Here is a 26577-nt window from a genome sequence, read left to right on the forward strand (position 1 = left end):
AAAATACCTCAAGGAACTATGACTCCTTGATTTGGCAAACTTTTGGCAAGATCATATTTACAGTATTTGCTCAATATAATAATGAATCTAAAAAGTAAACCCAGAAGGGGTGGAGGGCAGCACAGTTGCGCAATGGTTAGCACTGCTGCCTCACAGTGTCAGGGACCCAGGTTTTTACTATCTGTGTGGAGCTTGCATATTCTCCCTGTGTCTGTGTGGGTTTCCTCCGGGTGCTCCGGTTTCCTCCCACAATCCAAAGATGTGCAGGCCAGGTGAATTGGCCATGCTAAATTGCCCATACTGTTAGGTGCATTAGTCAGAGGTAAATATAGGGGAGGGGAATGGGTCTGGGTAAGTTACTCTTCAGAGGGTCAGTGTGGACTTGTTGGGCCGAAGGGCCTGTTTCCATATTGTAGGGAATCTAATCTAATTAGAACTCGAAGTGTGAACACAGAGGGTGGTGGTGGAGGGTTGTTTTTCAGACTGGAGGCCTGTGACCAGTGGAGTGCCACAAGGATCAGTGCTGGGTCCACTACTTATCAATGATTTGGATGTGAGCATAAGAGGTACAGTTAGTAACTTTGCAGATAATACCAAAATTGGAGGTGTAGTTGGACATCGAAGAAGGTTACCTCAGATTACAACGGGTTCTTGATCAGTTGGGCCAATGGGCTGAGGAGTGGCAGATGGAGTTTGATAAAGATAAATGTGAGGTGTTGCATTTTGGGAAAGCAAATCTTAGCAGGACTTATACACTTCAAGGCTATACGTGCTATCGTAAGGACAGACTGACTGCCAGAGGGAGTGGGGTGGTCCTGTTGGTAAGGAATAATATTCATTACCTTGCGCAGGGGGACCTAGAATCAGGGGATGTAGAGTCAGTATGGATACAGCTGAGAAATTCTAAGGGTAGAAAAAGACCCTAATGGGAGTTATCTACAGGCCCCCAAACAGTAGCCTGGATGTAGTGTGTAAGTTGAATAAGGAGCTGAAATTGGCCTGTCGGAAAGATATTAATACAGTTGTTATGGGGATTTCAACATGCAGGTAGATTGGGAGAATCAGGATGGTACTGGGCCCCAAGAAAGGGAGTTTGTGGAGTGCCTCTGAGATGGATTCTTAGAACAGCTTGTGCTGGAGCCTACCAGGGAGAAAGCAATTCTGAATCTGGTGTTGTGCAACGAACCAGATTTGATCAGGGACCTCGAAGTAAAGGAGCCATTAGGAGGTAGTGACCACAACACAATAAGCTTTAATCTGCTGTTTGAAAGGGAGAAGGTGGAATCGGAAATGACAATATTTCAGTTGAATAAGGGGAACTATGGAGCTATGAGGGAGGAGCTGGCCAAAGTTCAATGGTGCAATACACTAGCAGGGATGGCAGTGGAACAACAATGGCGTATTTCTGAGTATAATGCAGAAGATGCAGGATCAGTTCATTCCAAAAAGGAAGAAAAATCCTAAGGAGAGGCAGAAATGGACGTGGCTGACGAGGGAAGTTATGGACCATATAAAGACAAAAGAGAAAAAGTATAACATAGCAAAGATGAGTGGGAAATCGGAGGACTGGGAAGCTTTTAAAGAACAACAGAGGAAACTAAAAAGGAAATACGCAAAGAATAAATAAGGTACGAAGGTAAACTGGCCAAAAATATAAAGGAGGATAGTAAAGGCTTTTTTAGGTATATGAAAAGAAAAAAAATGGTTCAGACTAAAATTGGGCCCCTTGAATACAGAAACGGGTGAATTTATTAAGGGGAACTAAGAAATGGCAGAAGAGTTGAATTGGTACTTTAGATCTGTCTTCACTGGGGAAGACACGAGCAATCTCCTAGATGTAATAGTGGCTGAAGGAACTGAACTGAAGGGAATTTATATTAGGCAGGAAATGGTATTGGAGAGACTGTTAGGTCTGAAGGCTGATAAGTCTCCGGGACCTGATGGTCAGCATCCCAGGGTACTGAAGGAGGTGGCTCCAGAAATCGTGGATGCATTGGTGATCATTTTCCAATGTTCTATAGATTCAGGATAAGTTCCTGCGGATTGGAGCGTGGCTAATATTGTCCCACTTTTTAAGAAAGGAGGGAGAGAGAAAACAGAGAATTATAGACCAGTTCGTCTGACCTCAGTGGCGGGAAAAATGCTGGAGTCCATTATAAAGGACGAAAATACAACACATCTGGATAGCAGTAACAGGATAGGTCAGAGTCAGCATGGATTTATGAAGGGGAAATCATGCTTGACTAATCTTCTGGAATGTTTTGAGGATGTAACTCTGAGGATGGACAAGGGAGATTCAGTGGATGGAGTATACCTGGACTTTCAGAAAGCCTTTGATAAAGTCCCACATGAGAGATTAGTGAGCAACATTAGGGCACATGGTATTAGGGGCAAAATACTGACATAGATTGAAAATTGGTTAGCTGACAGGAAACAAAGAGTAGTGCTAAACGGCTCCCTTTCAGAATGGCAGGCGGTGACCAATGGTATGCCGCAGGGATCAGTTCTGGGACCGGAGCTTTTTACAATGTACATTAATGATATAAATGAAGGTTTTAAAAGTAATATTAGCAAATTTGCTGATGACACAAAGCTGGGTGGCAGGGTGAAATGTGAGGAGGATGTTAGGAGAATGCAGGGTGACCTGGACAGGCTAGGTGAGTGGACGGATGCATGGCAGATGCAGTTTAATGTGGATAATGTGTGGTTATCCACTTTGGTGGCAAGAACAGGAAGGCAGATTACTACATAAATGGAGTCAAGTTAAGAAAAGGGGCAGTACAACGAGACCTAGGTGTTCTTGTACATAGGTCAATGAAAGTAAGCATGCAGGTACAGCAGGCAGTGAAGCAAGCTAATAGCATTCTGGCCTTCATAACAAGAGGAATTGAATATAGAAGCAAAGAGGTCCTTCTGAAGCTGTACAGGGCCCTGGTGAGACTGCACCTGGAATATTGTGTGCAGTTTTGGTCTCCAAATTTGAGGAAAGACATTCTGGCTATTGAGGCAGTGCAGCGTAGGTTCACGAGGTCAATTCCCGGAATGGCGGGACTATCTTACGCTGAAAGGTTGGAGCAACTGGGCTTGTATACATTTGAGTTTAGAAGGCTGCGAGGGGATCTGATTGAGACATATAAGATTGTTAAAGGATTGGACACTCTGGAGGCAGGAAGCATGTTTCCGCTGATGGGTGAGTCCTGAACCAGAGGACACAGTTTAAAAATAAGGGGTAGGCCACTTAGAACAGAGTTGAGGAGAAACCTCTTCACCCAGAGAGTGGTGGGTGTATGGAATGCTCTGCCCTAGAAGGCTGTGGAGGCCAAGTCTCTGGATACTTTCAAGAAAGAGTTGGATAGAGCTCTTAAGGATAGTGGAATCAAGGGTTATGGGGATAAGGCAGGAACAGGATACTGATTGAGGATGATCAGCCATGATCATAATGAATGGTGGTGCTGGCTCGAAGGGCAGAATGGCCTACTCCTGCACCTATTGTCTAATGGGAAGGTCCTGGGAGTGTTGCTGAACAAAGAGACCTTGGAGTCAGGTTCATATCTCCTTGAAAGTAGAGTCACAGGTAAATAGGATAGTGAAGAAGGCATTTGGCATGCTTTCTTTTATTGGTCACAGCATTGAGTATAGGAGTTGGGAGGTCATGTTGTGGCTTTACAGGACATTGGTTAGGCCACTTTTGGAATATTATGCATAATTCTGGTCTCCTTCCTATCGTAAGCATGTTGTGAAACTTTAAAGTGTTCAGAAAAGATTTACAAGGATGTTACCAGGGTAGAAGGATTTGAGTTATAGGGAGAGGTTGAATAGGCTAGGGCTGTTTTCCCTGAGTGTCAGAGGCTAAGGGTTGGCCTTATAGAGGTTTATAAAATCATGAAGGGCATGGATCGGGTAAAAAGACACAGTCTTTTCTCTGAGGTGGGGAAGTCCAGAACTAGAGGGCATAGAACCAGAGGGAAAGATTTAAAAGAGTCCTAAGGGGCAACTTTTTCAGGCAAAGGGTGGTGCGTGCACGGAATGAGCTACCAGAGAAAGTGGTGGAGGCTGGTACAATTGTAACATTTAAAAGGCATCTGGATGGGAATATTAATAGGAAGCGTTCGGAGGGATATGGGCCAGGTGCTGGCAAGTGGGACTAGATTAGGTTGGGATATCTGGTCGGCATGAACGAGTTGGGCCGAAGGGTCTGTTTCCGTGCTGTACATCGCTATGACTCTGAAGAACTAAACAACATATTATTTTCATGTAGGACAGTAGAATCGATATGCAGTTAACTCCCTCCCAGTGATCACAAGGTGGCGTGCAAATTTGATGGTTGAAGATTTTAAGTAAGTTACCTTTCTTGAACATTGCCATCATGTATTTCAACTGGAGGTATTCTCCAAGGGCAGCTAATTCGGCCACCAGGTAGACGTTTGAAGTCAAACTGACAGCATATTTTAGGATCAGGGCCACATGTATGAGGAACATCGTAGCTGTAAAATGGCATCATGTGACATAAAATGTCAGTGTTTCCATTCTGATCTGAAGTTTAAATAAAAACAGGGTATAAGCAAAAGCACAAAGGCAATATATCAGCAATTGTAATGCCCATTTGCAAAGATATCCATAACAAATGAATTTCATGCAAATAAGAGCAAAAAAAAATCAACTGTTTACAAAATCTTTCAGAATCGATTATAACAGCAACACAACATTATGTTTATTCTGGCCCAATTTTTGCTGTCAACAATGCACTTCTTGCCGTGTTGCACAAATTTAACATGTGAGTAAATGCTAATGCTGCCAATCAATCTTTGTTGTCCTGAGTCTAAATTATTCAGGTTTGAACATGGAGATTTTCTCTTTTTATTCTTGGCTTTCATCATTTTTGTTCTCCCTCTCAAAAAAATCTTTTTCTCTGTATTTATTTTCTTATACTTACCTTGAATTTGAATATAGACATTAATTTATACTTCCTTCTGAGAACCTGCAGTGTTAATTTCACAATTCTTCAATTCAATTAGGTAAGGACACACATACTTGCTTGTTCTGTTCACCTAAATCTTTCAGTGTCATTATTAGATTGCATTTCCAACAACTTGCCATGCACATAAAATTTAAAAACAAATGTGCAAGGACAAGCTGAACTAATATCAGACAATATTTAACGTCTTGCCATGGCAGATTTTTAATCTATATTCTCCACATAGAATTAATATCAGTTCTATCCACCGTAAATTTTCTGTAACATCGAACAATTCACAAATTATTTAAACCAGAATAGATAAAACATGACATTGGGTAAATAAAAATGTAAACATTAATTATGTTTCATGTTGGAATGATTAGCCAAAGAAGAATTTCAAAATGTAAAACTTTAGTCGAAACAGGTAGATTTTACAAGTGGCCTTAAAGGAATTGAGAAAGATGAGGAGACAGGAACATTGAGGAGAAAATGGTATTTCAGGACCAAGACAGCAGAAAGTGCAGCTGCCAAATGTATGGCAATAGCAGAAGTATAAGTCAAAGCTGGAAAAATATAACTCACAAAGTGTTATAGTGTTGAAGAAGGTTAAGAAAATTGGTAAGGGTTAGGACATATGAAGATTTGAACACAACGATGGCAATTCTAATTGCAAGCACTTCTGGGCCAGGAGCTAATATAGTGCAGGTTTGAAAGGCGAGTGAAACAGCTGTACAGCTTAGAAACAGACCCTTCAGTCCAATTCGTCCATGTGTCCAGATATCCTAAATTAATCTATTTCCATTCGCCAGCATTTGACCCAAATCCCTCTAAACTCTTCCTATTCATATCTCATCCAGATGCCTTTTATGCACTGTAATTGTTCCAGCCACCACCATTTCCTCTTAGAGCTCATTCACACATGCACCATTCTCTTTTTGAAAAGGTTGCCCCTTAAGTCCTTTTAAATCGTTCCCCTCTCACCTTAAACCTATTTCCTCTAGTTTTGGATTCCCCCACCCAGGGAAAAGACCTTGTCTATTCACTCTATGTCCCTCATGATTTTATAAACCTTGATAAGGTCACCCTTCATACTCCAATGCTCCAGGGAAAATAGCCCAGCCTATTCAATTTCTCCTTATAGCTCAAGCCCTCCAATCCTGGCAACATTCTCATACAGCTTTTTTGAACTCTTTCAAATTTCACAACATCCTGCTTAAAGCAGGGAGACCAGAATTGCATGCAGTATGATGAGATAGAATACAGACAGCAGTGTAAAAAGTGAACTTAGCCAGGAGACAATCAGAATTAATGAATCTACAGATGAAAAAGATATGAGGAAGGTTTCAGCAGGACATTCACGATGGCATTTTAACTGTCAGTCTGGCTACGTGAGGTTGTGGATGAAGTAGCAGTCAAACTTTGGTGGAGCTCAACACACCATTCAAGAAGCACAGTTTTATTAGAGGTAAACTGCTATGTTTCGCTCTTTCAATAAGCCAATGAAGGCATGATAGGCTTAATAACATCTTTTTTATATCACTCAATGATCTGCTGATATGGAACTTGGACCTATTTTTTAGATAATAATACCAGGAGATAGAATACAGAGAATGAGGAGGAGGCAAAAGGTAGAATCTACAATAACTCCAGAGGTAATAATGTAGGTCAAAAAGAGATGCCATTGCCGGAGGTACTCCATTCATAAACAAGATGGAGGAGAACCACTGTGTTAAACAACAGACAAAAGGTACTGGAGGAAGCACGATGTTGTCAACTGTGTCATACCCAACAGAGAGAGGAAAAATAGAGCACAATGGTCACAGAAGATGTATTTTTTGGAAGAATGAGTGGCGATCTAATTGAGGCATAGAAGATCCTAAAAGGATTGACAAAGTAGGCATAGAGTGGATGTTTCCTCTCATGCGCAATCTAGAAAGAGAGATCATAGTTTTAAGCTAAGGGGCAGCAGACTTAAACAGAGAAGACAAGGAATTATTCCTCTCACAGGGTCATGAATTTGTGGAATTCACTATCCTAGAGTCTGAAGGACACCTGGAGACTGAATGAATTTATGAAGGATATAGACAGATTTTTAATTAGCAATGGATTAAAACGTTATAGGAAGCAGAAAGGAAAGTGGAGTTGAGAACAGCCGCAGTCATATTTAGATGGCTAGGCCTGGCTGGCCAAATTGCTTACTCCTGCTCCTGGTTTTATGTTCTTGCGACATTACTTAGAGCTAACTATGTTCTGAGGTGAAGGAAATTGTGATTTTATTTTTGAGAAGAGGCAGTGAAGATGGTTTTGAAAGGGAGAAGAATAATGCCACAGGAGAAGGAACCATTTATAATTTCAATAAATATGGAAACCAGGGAGAGAAGACAGGTAATCAGTATTATCACTGAGGTGAAGAAGTGAACTGATGCCTTTATTTACCTCACTCTTCCACTGGTCACAACAAAGTTTGACTTTAGAAAGAAAGGCATTCCCAATAAATATGACTACATATAACTCAGCATCAGAAACAAGTCAGCCAACTTTCTTTAATACCAAATAAACCACAAGTTAATTGAAAACAAAACACTTATGCAACTGAAGATGCAAAAACAATTACCTAAGGGTTAAAACTGTACAAATATGTAAAACCACCCTTCTTCCAAATTTGAAAACAAACGTTCAAAAGTACTTTGGTCAAATAACTGTTAAATATCGGGGAAAAAAAATAATTCAAAGACTGCCCAAATTTTGGTCTGCTGCCAAAGTCACTTTGCATACTAGTTATGAATGTCTAAATTTACTTTTCCTGGAAACTGCAGTGGTATTTTCTGCATTTTCCTTTAAGAATCCTCCAAGTATACAGATGAGACCTTCCATTGGGCTTTCAACTCTCAAACTCTTACAACAGAAGTTTCAGAGAAAAGACAGAATGTAAGGCTCCAGGCAAGTTATCTCCGAGTGTCTGTATTCAAATTAATTAGCTTTATTATACCCACCAACTGTGGGACATTTGACCTCGCTAAAAAAATTCTAGATAGTTAATTCACTCAAGAAACATTATTCACCACTATATCCAGTCTCCTTTCAATGTATTCCTCAGAAAATTCGAAGATAGAAATAGATATCCATTGATATTATGATTTCATAAATTACTACAGGTATCATATCTTCATGACAGCAGCAATTTAATGGAAATCTTGTCAAGGAATTCTGATGAAAGTTTCACAGACAAAATGAACCCTGAAATATTATGAGCTGATTGGGGATAGCAGATACAGAAAGCCATGGATTTTGGTTTAATGAGGAGAGGTGCATCAGGTTATAGCAACTAAATAAATAGTCACAAAGAAGTCCATGAGTTCTTCACACTTGTTTTGGCAGGATAAAGTGGAACAATAATGACGATGAAGGGTTAACTCAGTATGCAGGTATATTCAGGTATGTCTTCCTTGAATAATTGTGTTTTAAAAAGGGTTTTACCCAAAGGTACATCTTTTGTTCGTTTTTGCATATCTCATGATCTATTCACTTGATCACTTTCAATCAGCAAGATGATTAAAGAAAAGAATGCATGAGGTGGTTTCCTATTGTTTCCCTTGTGCATACTCAAAATGAACACAAGTTCTCTTCCCGAAGGATCGTCTCCTGCAAGTAGCCAGTCTCCCTTGAAGGGGCTGATCATTCAGGACTAAGATATAGAGAAATAACTTCATTCAAAGGGTTGAAAATCTTTGGAATTCTCTTTCCAAGAGGGTTGTCAAGTCTCCATTGCTGAATGCATTTAAGGCTCAGATAGACAAATTTGTGTCTGTCTAGAATCAAAGGAGATGGGGATCAGGGTCCACAGGCCATATTATTTGCACCTATTTCTTGCAGAAATTTAATGGTTCTGCTCATTGGTCATAACTCTTAACGCTGAGCATGGACCCTTTACATGTGTCTAGGGAAGCCCACAGGTGACAACAGTCAACAAGCCCAAGATTCCAGATTATCCTGCTTCCCTAGCACCAATAAATACAGAAGGAAACATAACTTCCGATTAATTTACATTTTCATATGAAACATTTTGAACTTATTTATCATTAGCATATGCCCAGAGCATTATTTATTGTGTGTCATAACAATAGCAGTGCATGCGGCAGAGAATATCAAGGGTATTGATTTATCATGACTTAAGTCCAATGCCACTTTCATTAAATGCTTTCTAGAATTGTTACTTCGGAGATTGAATTCCATGACTATCATATCGTTATCTGACGATGAGGGTGGCACGTTTGCTCAGTGCTCAGGATCTGGGTTTAATTCGAGTCTTGAGCGAATGTCTGTGTGGAGTGTGCATGCTCTACCTGTGTCTGGGTGGATTTCCTCCGGGTGCTCCAGTTTCCTCCCACAGTCCAAAGATGCACATGTTAGATGGATTGGCCATGCTAAATTGGCTGTAATATCCAGGGATGTGTGGGCGATGTGAGCTTGTCACAGTAAATGTAAAACATGATATGGTAGGGGGCTGGGTCTGGGTGGGGTGCTCTTCAGAAGGTTGATGCAGACTCTATGGGCTGAATGGCCTTCTTCCATACTACAGGGATTCTATGAATTATGTGTTACCCTCTTGTGGTACTAAACATTGAGTTTTTGCACTATTCATATTCAGTGCCCATCCAATATAAATAATGAGGTCACAGAAACCATAGAACATTTACCACCCCAAAGGAGGCAATTTGCTAGAATGCAGCAGAGTCTATATGGTTTCATTAACTATGTAATTGGTATGGACAGCTATTAAAACCCTGACATACATTTCTTATAAATAAAGTTTAAGAACTGTAACCTCGGTGTTTTACAACCTGTTACTTCACTAATAAATACAATATATTAATTTCACATACCCCAATTCTGTCTCCAAAAGAATTCCAAGTCCCTTTGTTTAGCCAAGTATTTCTTCACAGAATAGTGGACTCTTTGAATTAGCATATTTGAAATACCTGTTCGTTTTAACAGGTATGCCATAGTTGGTGTGTGCCCAAACGGATCAATGGCCCATCCTGATCTAGGCTTTATTCCTGCCACAGTGAACAAAAATGCATTGTTAGTTAATAAACTGGCAATCCAAGGGAAGATGGCAAATGGTTACTTTGTATAGAAGGGGAATAAATATATTTTAACATTATTTCTTCAGAAACAAATATCAAGCTCAGCTATACAAAGTACTATATTTATTAAGTAACTATGTTTATAAAAGTTTGTAAGTTTGTAAATGGATGCTTAGATCTGGCAATGAATAAAATTTCATGTAGTCACAAAGAGATGAATTGTAACATTTCTTAAGCAGACAACTGGCCTAAATTCTAATGGGATCCTCCAATCATGGAAAATAATCAAAAGGCTTATATAATCTTTCATACTGCATGAAACTTCCTCCAATGTAAGATTCATAGGATTGAAGATATTGTTCATTAGCCTCCATTCCAGAAGCCATTTCCTAGTCATCAACATCATCCCTCATTCTGGCAATAGTCTGTGACTAATCCAATGTATTTGCAACCGCTAAACAAAAAAAAACTGTGGATGCTGGAAATCAGAAATAAGATCATAATTTGCAGGAAAAACTCAGCAGGTCTGGCAGCTACTGTGGAGAGAAATCAGATTAAAGCTTCAGGTCCAGTGACCCTCAGAATATTCACAACCTCTATCAGATTTGACCCGAGTGAGCTTTTGACAATCTATCCATGCCAACACCAAGATCACCTACTCACTTAACATTGCTGACTTCGTCCAGCTCATCTGCTGCCAAACTCTTTCTTTTCTGTGTTATTGCTGAATTGATTCTTCCAAAAGACTCTGCCCAAATTCTGCCTCTATAAACAGGGAGTTATCCAAAGGTTTGAGGTCCATATCTTAATTCATTTATTGCTCCTGTGTTTGCTGACCTACACTGACTCCCAGTCAAGTAATGTAATACCATAAAAATTTTCACCCTTTTTAAAAATTCTTCCATTTCTTCTGTTTTCTCCCCAAAGATGTTGCAAGACCTGCTGAGTTTCTCAAGCTATTTCTGTTTTGTTTCAGATCTCGAGCATCTCATTTCTTTCAACATCCTATTTGCTACCTTGTCAAATAGTAAATATTGGAGTTGCTCTAAATTGTTATATTTCACGTAGGGCATTCGAGCTGGAATAAGTTGGATGACTCATTGAGCCTGGTCTGCATTCAATTAGATCATGTTTCATCATGGATTACATGTAAACTCCACACCTTCCACTGCTTGATAAGTCAAACACATTTTTCACTCAGACGATTGCGAATCTTAGAGGAATTTCTACAGTGGAGAGTTGGGCATACTCAGTAATTAAACATAACCAAGAGTGAGATGCATAGATTATTGGAGACTAAAAGTATTGCGAAATCAGAGGCTGTGGAGATAATTACTCTGGGAAAAGATATTAAGGCAAAGGTCAGATCAAGGGACAGAGAGTTTCTGGGGACTTGTAAACAAGAGAAAAATGCCTGCTTCTATCACCCTTAGCTTTTAAAATGAAATCTGATTTAGATTCCACAAGGCTTGAGACGGCCTTCTTCCAAACGAAAATAATCAAGTCCAAACATCACACTTGTCTCACCATTCGATGGACTTGATATGACAAGCAGGCTCAAACTACAACACAGACTATAAAGTACTGCCAGACAATGCAATTATCAGTGTCACACAGAAACTTGGATGAGAAGAGGACACAATTAATAATTATATATACTTGGTTTAAGATTTATATAGCACTAAAATTAAAAGTGTTTATTCTATTTTCTCTTTGGGTAGATCCTGGGTTGCACATCAACTTCAAAACGTTGAGCTTCAAAATGTTGCATAATGGCATGGAGGTCTAACAGAGGATGGGAATGTAATGCCTCTACAGGGATCTCTGAGGTTTTTCACTTTACTCAGACGCAGATAGCATAGGCCATTTCAACAAACAACGTTGGGAGATTAAAAATAAAAATAGAAGTGCTGGCGAAACTCAGCAGGTCTGACAGCATCTATGGAGAAAGAAACAAAGTTAATTTTAAAAATGATTTTGACTCTTCCTTGGAAGATTGTTTTGCTCTTCATAGATACTGCCAAAACTGCTGAATTTCTCCAGTACTCTATTATAGATAGTTCTTCCATAATGCGATGGGTGCATTCTTGTGCAACCCCACAATATAGATAAATTGTGCTTTAGAAACAGCGCTTAACGTGTTGACGATGTAATTGTTACAGCTAACACACGTTTTAAAAGTTGGCACTTTAGAAAGTGTCCCCAATTTGTCAATGGCGTCACAGCGAATTTGGTAATCGAAATGTGCATTACAGCAGAACAACCTGTAATTCAAATCTCCATAAATCACAGGATTTAGCTTTTAATTTAGAGATTACCTTCATTGCCCCTCCCCCACCCAGTCCTGCTCCTCACTCATCTCACCTGCACCCCTCCCCCATGACCCCTGCCCCATCTTTACCCTGCCTGCACATTATTTAATTCATGCTTTGCTGTGAGAGTTGTTAGCTGTGCTGAAGGTCAAGATTACCAACCTCAATCTTCACATTCTGTTTCATGGTGCTGCCCATTGTCAATGCCATCAGCTTTCAAGCTCCCCACATTTCCATCCACCCCTTTCATATGACTACAAATATTCAAGATTTTCCCTCTAAGCCTGTGACTTTCTGCAATGCCATTGCCACTATCGAAATTTCCATGAAACCAGAGATGATAACTTGCAAACTCTCGCCTCACCCTTCCATATTCATGCTTCCTCCAATGTTTTTCAGATTCCATTCTTACATTTGGAGAGCAGCATTAGCCACTCAGCTGCACAACACAATGCAGCTCACCCCAAGACTCCATTCTCCTACTTTCCCAACAGTCCATGGACTGTTCCCGAAAATACCTATGCTCAGTACTGTCCAAACCTCCCAGACAGATCATGGCCTATCACCTGTCCATGTTTGTGAGTACTAAGCATGGCAAAGCACCCAGTCCAAAGTCTCCACAACTCCCCAACAGATGCATCAGTAATTCCCAAACCAGTTAGATTTCACCTGAAGGTCTGGCTGTGGCTAATCTCCAGGCAGCAAAAACAATGATCCCTGGATAGTAGAAGGACCAAACAGCTGACTGACTGGCAAATTCACTGCGCTGTAATCAAGTTAGTCCCTGACTGACTGTTATGATACCATGGTCTGGATTAGTGGTGCTGGAAGAGTACAGCAGTTCAGGCAGCCTGAACTGCTGTGCTCTTCCAGCACCACTAATCCAGAATCTGGTTTCCAGCATCTGCAGTCATCGTTTTTACCTGTTATGATACCATGGGCAAACACAGTAATAAGGGCTACTTCAATTTATACATAGATAGGGTTAATCAAATCAGCACCAACTCTGTGGAGGATGAATTTCAGGAATGCACATTAAATGTGTTATGAAGATGTGAGTGTTCTGTACCTTTAAGAGAGTCAAAAGCTAGCAGGGACATCACCAAGTATTCTCAATAAGAAACAATGTAACATTTGGTTCAGAACAGATAGCACTGGCTGAGTTGCTATGAGATTAAAAAAATTTGAATTCTGCCAATCAGTTTAAATTATACCCCGAAAATACCAAATTTCAATCAAGCTTGAATTGAGTATTTTGACAATCTCAAAAGTCAATGACACAATCCGATGCTTTGGGACCAGGGAAAATTGAAAGTTGAGAGGAGAACTGCCAAGCTCCAAGCAATGTAAAGACTGCCTGAAAAATAAGCTCTCTTAAAATGTACCTTTATTATCAGTAACCTGTGAAGCAGAATACCCAAGAAGACGATGACAGGAATACACAAAAAACTGAAAGCTGCCTGGTTTTGAGATAAGATGTTTTGTTTTGTAAATCAATCGGGAGTTTTGTCGGACTAGTATTGTAGAAGAAGGTGGTAAAATATAGGTTAGAGGAAGGAGTTGTTAGTTAATCATTATCTGTTATACTTTAAGAAACAAAGTTATTAATTTTTACTTTAAATAGTTCTTGACCTCTTGAATTTTCACAAATTACTGCACGGGATAAATCTTTTCTGTGTTGCGAGTTTTAAATTTGCAAAGGGGTTTTCCCCATATCATAACAAATGGATATCTGGAACACTACACTGATAAGCCAACTATGAATAGGACTATTGCTGTGAGATCAGAAACAGATCATTAAGAACCCTGTAAAGGTGACTTTGGGAAATAAGGACAATAAGACCATAAAGATAGAGAAACAGAAATTAGGCTAGTCCATCCATCAAGTTTTGATCAAGCATTCAATAAAATCATGGCTTATCTGATGATCAACTCCAGCTTTCCTGCCTTTTCCCATAACCACTGATTATCTTACTGCTTACAAGTCTATCTCAGCCTTGAATATAACTAACAACCTAGCCCCAACAGGTTTCTGCAACAAAGAGTTCACAGGTTCACTACCCTCTGCGGGAAGCAATTCCTCCCCAGCTGGCTTAAATGTGCGACCCCTAATTCTAAGATTTACCTCGTGGGCCTAGACTGTCCCACAAGGGGAAAAAAATCTCCCTAAGATTTGTGTATGTTTCAATAAGGTCAGTCCTCATTCTTCTAAATTCCAACAAGCATAGGCCCAACCTAATCAATCTCTCGTCTAAGACAGTCCCAACATGCCTGGTATCAACCGAGTAAACATTTTCTGAACTGCCTTCAGTATATCTTGCCTTAGATACAGGACCCAAATTGTTCATAGATTGACCAGAACATAATTGTGAAATTCCATGAGTTTGTATGCTACAGAGTCCACTTGAAGTCCAGTCTTAAATCTAAACAAGCGTAACCAATGAAGCCATGAGGGGCAAGTAAGCTATGATGGATTGGGAAAATACATTGAAGGATTTGATGAGAGATAGGCTATAAATAATTCGTAACAAGTTATTACATCGTCAACAACAAATATCCATTCCATCACAAACACCCAAGAGGGAAAAATAAGTCAACCGGCTTAACAAAACATATTAAGGACTGCATTAGATCAAAGGTTGATGTTTGGAAGCAAATGAGAACCTAGCAAAAGGACCAAGAAACTGATTAAAAAAGAAACCATAATACTAATGCATAAGGACAAATTGTAAAAACTTCTTTAGGCAAATGAAAGACAAAAGTTTGACAAAGACATATGGGTGCCCATAACCGCTGCAGAGAGGAGAATTTAAAGTGGTGAACAGGGAAATGGCAGAGAAACTAAACAGTTATATTCCATTTGTCCTCACAAAAAAAAGAACAGATAATCATCCAGAAATACAAGATGAACAACAGAATTATGAACTTTAAGAACTAAAAGGTTAACAGCAGCAAAGCAGCAGCTCTGGAAAAATCAACCGTCAAAGTTTGGTAAATTCCCTGGATCAGGTAGCTTTATTCCAGAGTATTCAAGGAGGTCACTAGTAAGATAGTGTATGCATTAGTTATTATCTTTCAAGATTACATAGATTCTGCAAAGGTTATGGTGAACAGGATTTTTAAAAGGGAGGGAGTAGAGAACTACGTACCCTGTTAGTTTGATGTCTAAGCGAAGGAAAATGTTAGAATGTCTTAAAACATGTGACAATACATTTGGTGAAAACATTTTTTTTAAGATTAGATTACTTAGTGTGGAAACAGGCCCTTCAGCCCAACAAGTCCACACCGACCCTCCGAAGAGCAACCCACCCAGACCCATTCCCCTACATTTACCCTTTCACCTAACACTTTGAGCAATTTAGCATGGCCAATTCACCTAACCTGCACATCTTTGGACTGTGGGAGGAAACCGGAGCACCCAGAGGAAATCCACGCAGACATGGGGAGAATGTGCAAATTCCCATTTATAAAATTGGGGACAATCAACATGGATTTATGAAAGGGAAATCATGTTTGACAAACTTTTTTGTAGATATTATTTCCAGCATTGATAAAGAAAAACCAGTAGATGTTGTGTATTTGGATTTTTAGGAGGCTTTTGATAAGATCTCGCATAAGAGGTGAGTAAATAAAATTCGAATGTATATGATTAGGAGCAATATGCTAGTACAGATTGACAATTGGTTAACAGATAGAAAGCAGACAGTAGGACTAAATGGATCATTCTCAGAATGGTAGGCAATTGTTAGTGGGCAAACAAAAGAATCTGTGCTAGGACCATAGCTTTTCACAAGCTATAGAAATTATTTAGATGTGGAGATAAATTCTAACATTCCCAACTTTGCTGATGACACTAAACTGGGTGAGAATGCAGGTGGTGAGGAAGCTACAAGGAGGCGTCAAGGGGTCTAAAACATGGTAAATTGAGTATAAATGTGACTGAGTGTGAAGTTATTCACTTTGTATGAAAAAACAGAAAAGCAGAATATTTCTTAAATTGAGAGAAATTGGGAAGTGTGGGTATGAGAAAAACATTTCTCTAGAGGGTGGTGAACCTTTTGTGTTCTTTACTCAAAAAGCCTGTGGAAGCTCCATATTTGATCATATTCAAGTTAGAGATAGATTGATTTCTGGAGAATTACGACATCAAGAAGCCTCCTTGTAGCTTCCTCACCACCTGCATTCTCACCCAATTTAGTGTCATAAGCAAATTTGAGAATGTTAGAATTTATCTCCACATCTAAATAATTTCTACAGCTTGTGAAAAGCTATGGTCCTAGCACAGATTCTTTTATTTGCCCACTAACAATTGCCTAGTAATGCCGGAAAATGGAATTGTAATAGATGATCTGTCATAATCTCATAGCAGAGCAGGCTATATGGGCTGAATGTCTTAACCCCTGTTTTATATGGGGATAGCACATGAACGTGGCACTGAGATAGATGATCAGCCATAATCTAATTGAATTGTTGAGTAGGCTTGATGGATTGAAAGGCCTATTCATGTCCCATGTTCAAATTCTCTGTACCACTGGGAAATTTACTTGGTCTCTGTACAGTATCTGCATTAACAAGGACTACAGTCAAGAATTAAACAGTAACAACATGGCAGTTCTCCAACAACAGAATTTTTTAATGCTAATTTTTCCCAAGTTAATATTTGTCTTAAAATTGGAATAGTCATTCAAAAAAGTACTTCCTTGCCCTTTTAGAAAAAAAGTGAATATAGAAGTAACATCCATATTAAATAATATTGGAACAAACGTATACCATAGGTTTTCCTCCAGTACATTTACCACAATTTTTAACATTTTTAAAAATTTATTCACTTGTGGGATACAAATGTCGCTAGCTGGCCAGGATTTATTGCTTATCCCTGATTGCCTTTGTGAAAGTAGTGATGAGCTGCCTACTTGAACCACTGCAGTTTATGTTCTTTTGGTGGATCCACAATGCCCTTGGGGAGGGAATTCCAGGATTTTGACCCAATGACAGTGAACAAATGATGGTATATTTCCAAGTCAGGATGGTAAATGGCTTGGAAGGTAACTTGCAGGTGGTGGTGTTCCCACATATCTACTGCCCTTGTTCTTCTAGATGGAAATGGTTGCGGGTTTCCAAGATGCTGTTTCAGGATCGTTGTGAAGTTGTGACTTATATTTTGCAGATAGTACACACTGTAGCTACTGAATGTCAGTGGTGGAGGGAGTAGATGTTTGTGGATGCAGTGCCAATGAAGCAGTTTGCTTTGTCCTGGATGGTATTAAGATTCTTGAATGTTGTTAGAGCTGCACTCATCCAGGCAAGTGGAAGATTTTCTATCACACTCCTGACTTGTGCCTTGTAGATGGTTGTGGCCAGGTTTCGAGGAATCAGGAGGAGAATTATTCATTGCAGTGTTCTTAAATTCTGAGGTCATGTGACACAAGGTTATAGTCCAACAGGTTTAAATGAAATCACAAGCTTTCAGAGCACTGCTCATTTGTCAGGCGAAGTGAAGGAGTAGCGCTCCGAAAGCTTGTGATTTCAAATAAACCTGGTGGACTATAACCTGGTGTTGTGTGAATTTTGACTTTGCCCACCCCGTCCCACACTGGCACCTCCACATCATTCCTATACTCTGACCTGCTGTTGTTGCCACTGTATTTATCTAGCAAGTCCAGTTGAGTTTTTGGTCAATGGTAACCTCCAAGATGTTGATTTGGAAGGATTCTGAATGCCAAGGGAGATGGTTAGATTGCCACTTCCTGATGATTGTCATTTTTCTGGTGTGACTGTTACTTGCCACTTTTCATCCCAAAGCTAGATAGTGTCCAGATCTTGTTGCATTCGAACATGGACTGCTTCAGTATTTGAAGAGTTGCAAAAATGGTGCTGAGCATTGTGCACTCAGATGCAAACATTCTACTTCTGACTTTATAATGGAGGGAAGGTCATTAATGAAAACAATTGAAAATGGTTTGACCAAGGACACTACCCTGAGGAACTCCTGCAGAGATACAGAGATGACTGATTTTCAACAATCACAACCATCTCCCAATATGCCAGGTATGACCTCAAACTCTTCAGAGTTTGCCACACATTCCCATCGATTCCAGTTTTGTGAGGGCTTCTTGATGGCACACATGGTCAAATGTAGTCTTGATGTCAAGGGCAGGGACTCTCACATCACCTCTGGAGTTCAGCTCTTCTATCCATGTTTGAACCAAGGCTGGAACATGGTCAGGAGCTGAGTGGTCAAGTTATTACTACACAATGCTGTTTAACATCTCCCATTACTTTACTGATGATAGAGTAGTCCGATGGGACGGAAATTGACTAGGTTTGACCTGCTAATTCAGCTGGATTTGACCTGCTTTTTATATACAGGACATACCTGGACAATTTTCCACATTGTTGGGTAGATGCAGTGCTGTATTGGAATATTTTTCATTAAAGATTGGGCCTGGTTGGGTTCCATTTATCACGTCACATTTCATGGCTTTAACCTTTTGTGTTAACAGGAATTGGAAATATGTTACATTAATGTTGTTCAAAATGTGTGCGTGCGATGTGTGTGGTGTGTGCAAATAAGATGGGTGGGGGCATGTGTGCGCATGTGTGAGTGTGATATCTTTGTGTGATTGTGCGCAGGTGCGCGTAGGGATGCACACGCATTTGGGGGTTTGTCTGTGCACTTGTGTGTGCACATGTATGGAGGCGCATGTGTGTGCATGCGTTCTGCATTATGTCTACATTCCACAGACTGCACCCTTCACATTGCAGGTTATTTAGATCTATTTCTAAGGATCAAAACTCCAATCATCTGTGGCATGTTTCTCTGGGTTGGCTTTTCAGAGCCAGAAAACTTCTTACTTCTGTGCTCCTGACTTAGAAGCAAAAATCTTGGTAGATAAATCAATTAACTTATTTCAAACCTACTAAGCCAAACTAAAAACAAAAAATGCTGGAAAAACTCAACAGCTTTACTCCTGTGAATGTGGGAAAGAATGATAGGTCAGATCATTGACCTTCCATCAAAATTGATGAAATAATATGAATTTGAATTAAAGCTCAAAAACTGTGTGCAGAGCACAGAGTTTGCAGTTAGTAATGAAACTAAAGTATTTGTCAGTAATGTATTTTCATTGACTGCCCAAAAGAATCCAACATTTTAAGTGACATGGATTTTCCCTTTCATATTCCATAGTTTGAATCTGGCATCAAGACAAGGATATCCCCAAACAGACAGGTACAATTATGTCTTTGAGTTGGTTAAGTATAAGGAAATACTATTGCAGACAGAAAAACAGTAATTAAAATGCATTGATTATCATTCACGTCCAATAAAATTTAGCAAAGGACAAAATCAATGTAATGTGATATAGGAGTTATCTGATAAATGCCCAGGATTTAGCTAGAAGTTGAAATGTTATAAAATGTTATTAAAAGAATAATGTTGAGGAATATTTTATAAAAATGACGACATCAGATGTTTCACAAATATTCATTTTACAAGGTATGTGGTAGTTCAACTGTAATTACAAAGTTAGGACACTGAGTAAAATATCCAGTGATGCTTTATTCAATGTGGAATAACCTTTTCACGAGTTTTTACAGCCAGATTAGTAACAAATTTGAGCAAGATTTAATTATTGCTGTGATTATTAATTGATCACAGAATGTGGGGGTTTTCAACAATTGGGCTCTATGTAGTAACACAAAATCACTGACAGCAACATCTGGCCTTTTGCAATTACTATACCCAGCTAATTTACAGTTGGCACCAGACACTTAAAGAATTTCAATGGGATTAAGTGCTGCAATGTGAGCTAAATGAGTATTAGTAGAAAAGCAGGAGAAAGTGAGGACTGCAGAGGCTGGAGATCAGAGTCAAAAAGTGTCAAGGAATCCTGATGAACAGCTTATGCTCGAAATGTCGATTCTCCTGCTCCTCGGATGCTGCCTGACTGGCTGTGCTTTCCTAGTGTCACACTTTGACTCATTAGCACAAAACAAGTTTAGTAGCATTAGTTACAATTAATAGTTTAAACCAGGTAATAACTGGATTCAAGAAGAGGGAATCACTAAAGATGAACAGTCAGAATTAAAAGACGAAACAAGTCAGGAAGGCAGAGACATTATGGACCAGTTAAGGCACAAAGGAGTTTGGCAACGTTAGACAGTATTGAGTTCATTGAAAATAGAGTCACAAACAAGACTGATGAATTGATGGCACAAGTTAAAACATGTGTACGATGTCACTTTTGTTTCTGAAAGAAAGTTAAGAGGAGGCCTAGATTAGCAGTTCAATATCCCAGAATTCAGGGTCTTCAGGCAAAATAGTAAAGGAGGTAAAAGAGGAAGACATGTCTCAATCTTGATTAGGGTATTTATTACAACAGTAAAGGGGGATGACATTTTAGAAGGTTCATCAAAGGAAACCATTGGATTGAACTTAAAAACCAAAAAGGAGCAAACACATTGCTTGGAGCCAACAGTCCGAAAGAAATAGAAAAGCAGACACACACAAAAATTTCAGGGAAGTATAAAAGTAATAGCATAGTTACATATGGAATTTCAACTTACTCAACATTAACTGGGGTAGTCATGGTGTGAAAGGTTTAGAGAAGAATTCTTAAAATGCATCCAGTACAGCTTTTTAAGCCAGTATGTAGAAGGCCCGACAATGAAGGGGACTTGATTTTAAGTAACAAAGCTGGGCAAGTGGTTAAAGAATCAGTGTGGAAGTATTTTGCAGACAGCGATTGTAACTCCATTAGATTTAAGATTGTTATGTTCAATGATAAGCAAGGGCCTGAAATCAAGATTCTCAACTGGGGGAGACCAATTTTAATAAGATCAGATAAGATTTGGCCAGAATGCTAAATCTGTCTTAAAACAGTGGGTTGGATTCAAGAAAGAAATCTGGAGTGTACAGGGTCAACATGTTCCAAGAAAAAAGGGTGGGATCATCAAATCCTTTGAACCTTGGATATCGAGGGATACATGCACTGTATTAAGAGGAGATGGAAATGTGTTGCTGGAAAAGCGCAGCAGGTCAGGCAGCATCCAGGGAACAGAAGAATCGACGTTTCGGGCATGAGCCCTTCTTCCTGAAGAAGGGCTCATGCCCGAAACATCGATTCTCCTGTTCCCTGGATGCTGCCTGACCTGCTGCGCTTTTCCAGCAACACATTTCCATCTCTGATCTCCAGCATCTGAAGACCTCACTTTCTCCATTAAGAAAAGGAGGCAAGCTTATGGCAATTACAGAAGGCTTAAAACAGCAGAATATTTCACGAAGTGTCGAATGTGCAGGAGGGAACTTTAAAAAGAGATTTGAAGAGCTAAAAGGAGATATGAAAGGATACCAGCACACAAAATAAAGTAAAATCCTAAGTCAATTTACAGACATACTGTGGGTAAAAGGGTAACGAAGGAAAGAGTAGGGGCCATTAAGAACCACAACAGTAATATGTATGTCGAGGCGGAGGATGTAGGTATGGTTATAAATGAATACTTTGGTATGGTATGTAAGTGAGAGGAAAGATATGGTTATAGAAATCAGGGAGGTGTGTGATACAATTAAAGAAATTACATCGGCAGAGAGGAGGATGTGAGTGGTCTTGCAGACTTAGAATTAGATAAATATCCAGGGCTGGATGAAATGTAACCCAGGCTGTTGAGTGAGGCAAGGGAAAAAATAGCAGGGGTGCTTAAAATATTTTCACAGGGAGATATACCAGAGGATGGAATACAGCCAATACGATACCAGTATTCAAGAAGGGAACAAGGAACAAATGAGGAAAATACAGGTTTGTCAATCTAACATCAGTGGTGGGGAAACTATTGGAAGCAATTCTGAGGGTCGGAATTAATCTATTTTTGGAGAAGCAGGGATTAATCAAGATTGCGTCACAGGCAAACAGAGTGGTAAAGAGGGTGTTTGGCAAGCTAGCCATGCTCAGACCACTGAGTACTGGAGTTGATATCATGTTGAGATAGTAAAGGACACTGGTGAGGCCACTTTTGGAGTATGGTGTACAGTTCTGGTCACCCCATTATTAAATGAGACAGTTTCTGTTACAAATAGAGGCAAGATAGGCTGGGACTTTTTCCACTGGATGTAGGAGGCTGAGGGGTGATGTTATACAGATTTATAAAATCATGAGGATCATAGATAAGGTGAATAGCACAGGTCTTTCCCAAGGGTCATAGAGTTCAAAACTGAGAGCATATTTTTAAGTTGAGAGGTGAAAGATTTAACAGGGACCTAAGGGACAATTCTTTCATACAGAGGGTAATTCATACGCAGAATGAACCACCAGAAGTTGTAGATTCAGGTACAGTTACTTTAAAATGTTTTCTGTAACAAAGACAACATTTCTACTTTCAAATATATGAAATTACCATCTAGCACAAAAATTAACAATGTCATTTTATGATGACTCAATGGGCCAAATGGCCTCTTTCTGCTTTGCAGCAATTCTATGATTCTGATTATACTGACTGTGAATTCAGTGCAACTTCAAAAAATGAGGATGAGACTTGGATCCTATCTAAACAAACAGGACAATAGTTAAATTACATAAAGTTGAAAGATGCAAGAAAAATCTGTGAATGACTCTCACCTAAATTTCTCTCCAGCCATTGATGTCCTTCAAGCAACTGGTCAATCATTGCGTAAATATGCGTATTAGCCTCATCAGTCATGACCCAGCCACCTGTTGTTATTTCAAATTGACCTAGTTCACAAAGTCTAGAAAAAAAACCTGAAAGTTTTAGTATCTCACAGTGAAGACACATTGTGATAAATTAAAATAAAAGCAAAGTTCAGTAGATACTGGAAATCTAAAGTAAAAACAGGAAGTGCTGGAGAAACTCAATAGGTCTAGCAATGTCTGTGTATAGGAAACCAAATAAATTTCAATGGCTCTTTGGTTAGGAACAAATAGTTAGTTAACTTAGTTAACTGAACAGCTGACTCATGATGCAGAATGAGGTCAACAATGCAGGTTCAATTCCTGAACTGGCTAAAGTTCTCACGATGGTCCCACTTTCTCAACCTCGCCTCTTGCTTTAAGCTTGGTGACCCTCAGGCTAAACCATTATCAGCCATCTCTCTCTAATGTCAGAGCAGCTCTGTGGTTCTCTACGTCTATGGGACTTTCTTTTTAGTGAACAGACAACGCAAAGAACACTGGTAGGGAATAGATCGACTGAGAAGTCCATGCAGCTAGCTGGAACTAGGTAGACCTTCAAACCAAATTATCCCAAGTAGATCACCAAACACTGAGCACCTTAAAGACTCAGGATTATTCTTCAACAAGAGTCAAAATTTTCTGAACTAGAATCTCAGTCATTTCTTCAGGTCTTCTTTGCAACAAACTGTACTTAAAATATCAATTCAAATGATACAATAGCAGAGATTCATAAATCACTGTTTATATACAAAACAATCTATAACAGAATTAGGTCCGATTATGAGAAAGCTCTGTTAACCTAGTAACCTATATATGACTAAAGATATATAATGACAAATGTGACTGGTTCAGAAAATTAAAATCCACCATGAACAAAATACAGTTATTAGGACAATGAACGCTGTAAGCGCAAGATAACTGAAGCTCACAACACACGCACTTAATTTACTATCACAAATATACAAAATGTCTATGCAACAAAAGCTTAATAATCTTTACCTAATTTGCATATTATGAAAATCCTAATGTTTTGCAACAGGAATTGTTTACACAGCTAAATCTAGTGATGGCAGTGCAGTCACACTTCTCATAACGTGGAGGTGCCGGTTGAACTGGGGTGGACAAAGTCAGAAGTCACATGACACCAGGTTGTAGTCCAACAGATTTATCTGAAATAACAAGTTTTTGCAATACTCGAGCACTCTAAAAGCTTGACACTTCTCATAGGGATTTCCTATCAATGCGACAACCTGGGATGTAGAACCTGACAAATACACCAAATCTCTGCATCCCTGAACACTATGGGCAATTTAACATGGCCAGTTTACATAACCTACATGTCTTTGGACTGTGGGAGTACACCGGAGCACCTGGAGGAAACCCACGCAGACACTGGGAGAATATGCAAACTCTACACAGACAGTTGCCAGAGGCTGGAATCGAACCCAGGTTCCTGGCGCTGTGAGGCAGCAGTGCTAACTACTGCAGCATATGATTTTTCATTTAATTTAATTATGCTCACCATTTCCAAATTTACAGTTTCAAATGAATTTCAAAATGAATTTCTTTGAAAAGATAAATCATTGTTGGATAGATCCATGTGGAGTTTCAGCTCTGACAGAAAACCACACTTTTTTAATTTCAAATCTGCACAATGACTGAATTTCTTTTTCATCAGGAATGAAGGGCTCCTGCCTGAAACATTGATTTTCCTGCTCCTCGGATGCTGCCTGACCTGCTGTCCTTTTCCAGCACCAATCTAATCTTGACTTTAATCTCCAGCAGTTGCAGTCCTCACTTTCGCCACAGATTTTACGACCCAAGCAGATTAATTGACTGAATTTAGACTTATGTAAAATGAATTTTAAGTAATTGCAACAGCAAGACAAGGGAGATACAAATCTGAACCAAATTCAATTCTCGCATTTAAGATGAGTCTGGACAGATGCATGAGTAGGTGGGGAGCAGAGGGATACAAATGCTTAGGAATTGACCGACAGGTTTAGACAGTACATTTGGATCAGCTAAGGCTTGGAGGGCCGAAGGACCTGTTCCTGTGCTGTAAATTTTCTTTGTTCTTTGACTACTACTCACAGCAGGTACCAACAATTCGACACTGGATTCCTATGAACACAGAAATCACTATTCAAACCGAAGGCCATTGAGAGTTTTGAACCAGGGACTGCTGCATCATATGGTTTCTGAACTATCGCCAATTATTACAGATTACCCAGTGTAAAGCATTTAAGGGAACCTAATACTTAAAATTCCATCACATTGAGAGCGTTTAGTTTGAATCTGCCAAGATTACACTCAAATCTAGGTGAATATAATGTGGAAAAAACAGGATAATTTCAAATTACACAAATTTTCTAATTTTTCTGTTCTTTTTCACTCCCTGTTTTGTTAATTGTAGCTATTGTAGACCATTTTCTCCTGGAACAAGAAAAAAAGGAGGTACTTAGTGAGATAAAAGTGGCCGGTATAGCTGTAAGTGTTGGTCCAAGTAGAGCAAGATAATGAGATGTCCTAAGTGGTTAGGCAGCACAGAGTTACTATACAGTGTTGGCATAGACAAAAGTGAGGGACGGTGCTGCATGCAATAGTGAAAGTAGTAGACTTTGGCTTTGGTGGGAAGTGGGTGCAGATATAGAAATATATAAGAAAGTGCGGGAAATAGAAAATGATAGTGTGAAACTGAGAGAAGAATTTTCCCTCACACAGCCATAAAGTCATCGATTTTCTCCAGTAGACATCATACTGAACTTGGTGGTAACTCTGAACCAGCCTGGTGGGTTCTGATGCTATCATTCCCTGTAAGCGACCTCCAAAGAGAGGATAGCTCTTCTCTGCATCATCCCATCTACCAGAACCTCCACATCTCTGTTCACAAGAACCATGCAGAGCACCTCCAGACTGACAGCACATTACATGGTGCATGACAGCAGTTTTAAATATGGCAACAGCACCAGGGACCTTGGAATACTGGCAGAGCTGAGTATTTTGCTGCTGGCGAGAGGGAAAGTGCCTTGAACTAGGTGCCATACAGACGTGGTACACAGCTAATGGGGAAAGCTGAGGAGAACTACAGGGGAAAATCCATTAAGGTTCAAAGAGAGGAATCCTCCATGAAAGTGACAAAACTGAAACTTAGCCAATTTCTGGTAAAACTCAGTTCTATAAAACTACTAAATTTCATTAATAATCCATCTGGTTCACTCACGATCCTTAGGGAAGACATGTGACTTTACATCCACAATGATTGACTCAGAAATGCCCCAACCAATAATTCGGTTTCATCAAGATGCTGCAAAGAAGCCAAAGAATAAAACCAGAGCAGCTCCCTGCCACTGGCCTAACTAGACTCAACAAAGGCAAATTGCACACAGGTCAACACCACAATACCCTAACTAACAAACATCTGGATATTTCTGCTAGAATTGTAAGAAATATACTGTAGTAAAGACTATGACTAGTCATGCAACTATCTTATATAAATACATGTAATTTTTCCCTTCCTCAAGCAATGGTGTGAA

General features: G+C 39.5%; 1 protein-coding gene across 1 annotated transcript in view; it reads right to left on the bottom strand.

Annotated features, from left to right (window-relative positions):
• Nucleotides 1–26577, bottom strand: part of man2a1 (mannosidase, alpha, class 2A, member 1) — a 246509-nt gene that overhangs the window by 178514 nt on the left and 41418 nt on the right. The window contains exons 5-7 of the mRNA XM_043710422.2: nucleotides 22970–23097; nucleotides 9841–10014; nucleotides 4347–4533 (exon numbers count right to left, since the gene is read on the bottom strand). Coding sequence (XP_043566357.2) covers nucleotides 4347–4533; nucleotides 9841–10014; nucleotides 22970–23097 — 489 coding nt within the window. The remainder of the gene's footprint in view (nucleotides 1–4346; nucleotides 4534–9840; nucleotides 10015–22969; nucleotides 23098–26577) is intronic.

The sequence above is a fragment of the Chiloscyllium plagiosum genome, unplaced genomic scaffold (assembly GCF_037043375.1).
Source record: "Chiloscyllium plagiosum isolate Xiang-an unplaced genomic scaffold, Cpla_swu_hap1 HiC_scaffold_2, whole genome shotgun sequence".
Classification (NCBI taxonomy): Eukaryota; Metazoa; Chordata; class Chondrichthyes; order Orectolobiformes; family Hemiscylliidae; genus Chiloscyllium; species Chiloscyllium plagiosum.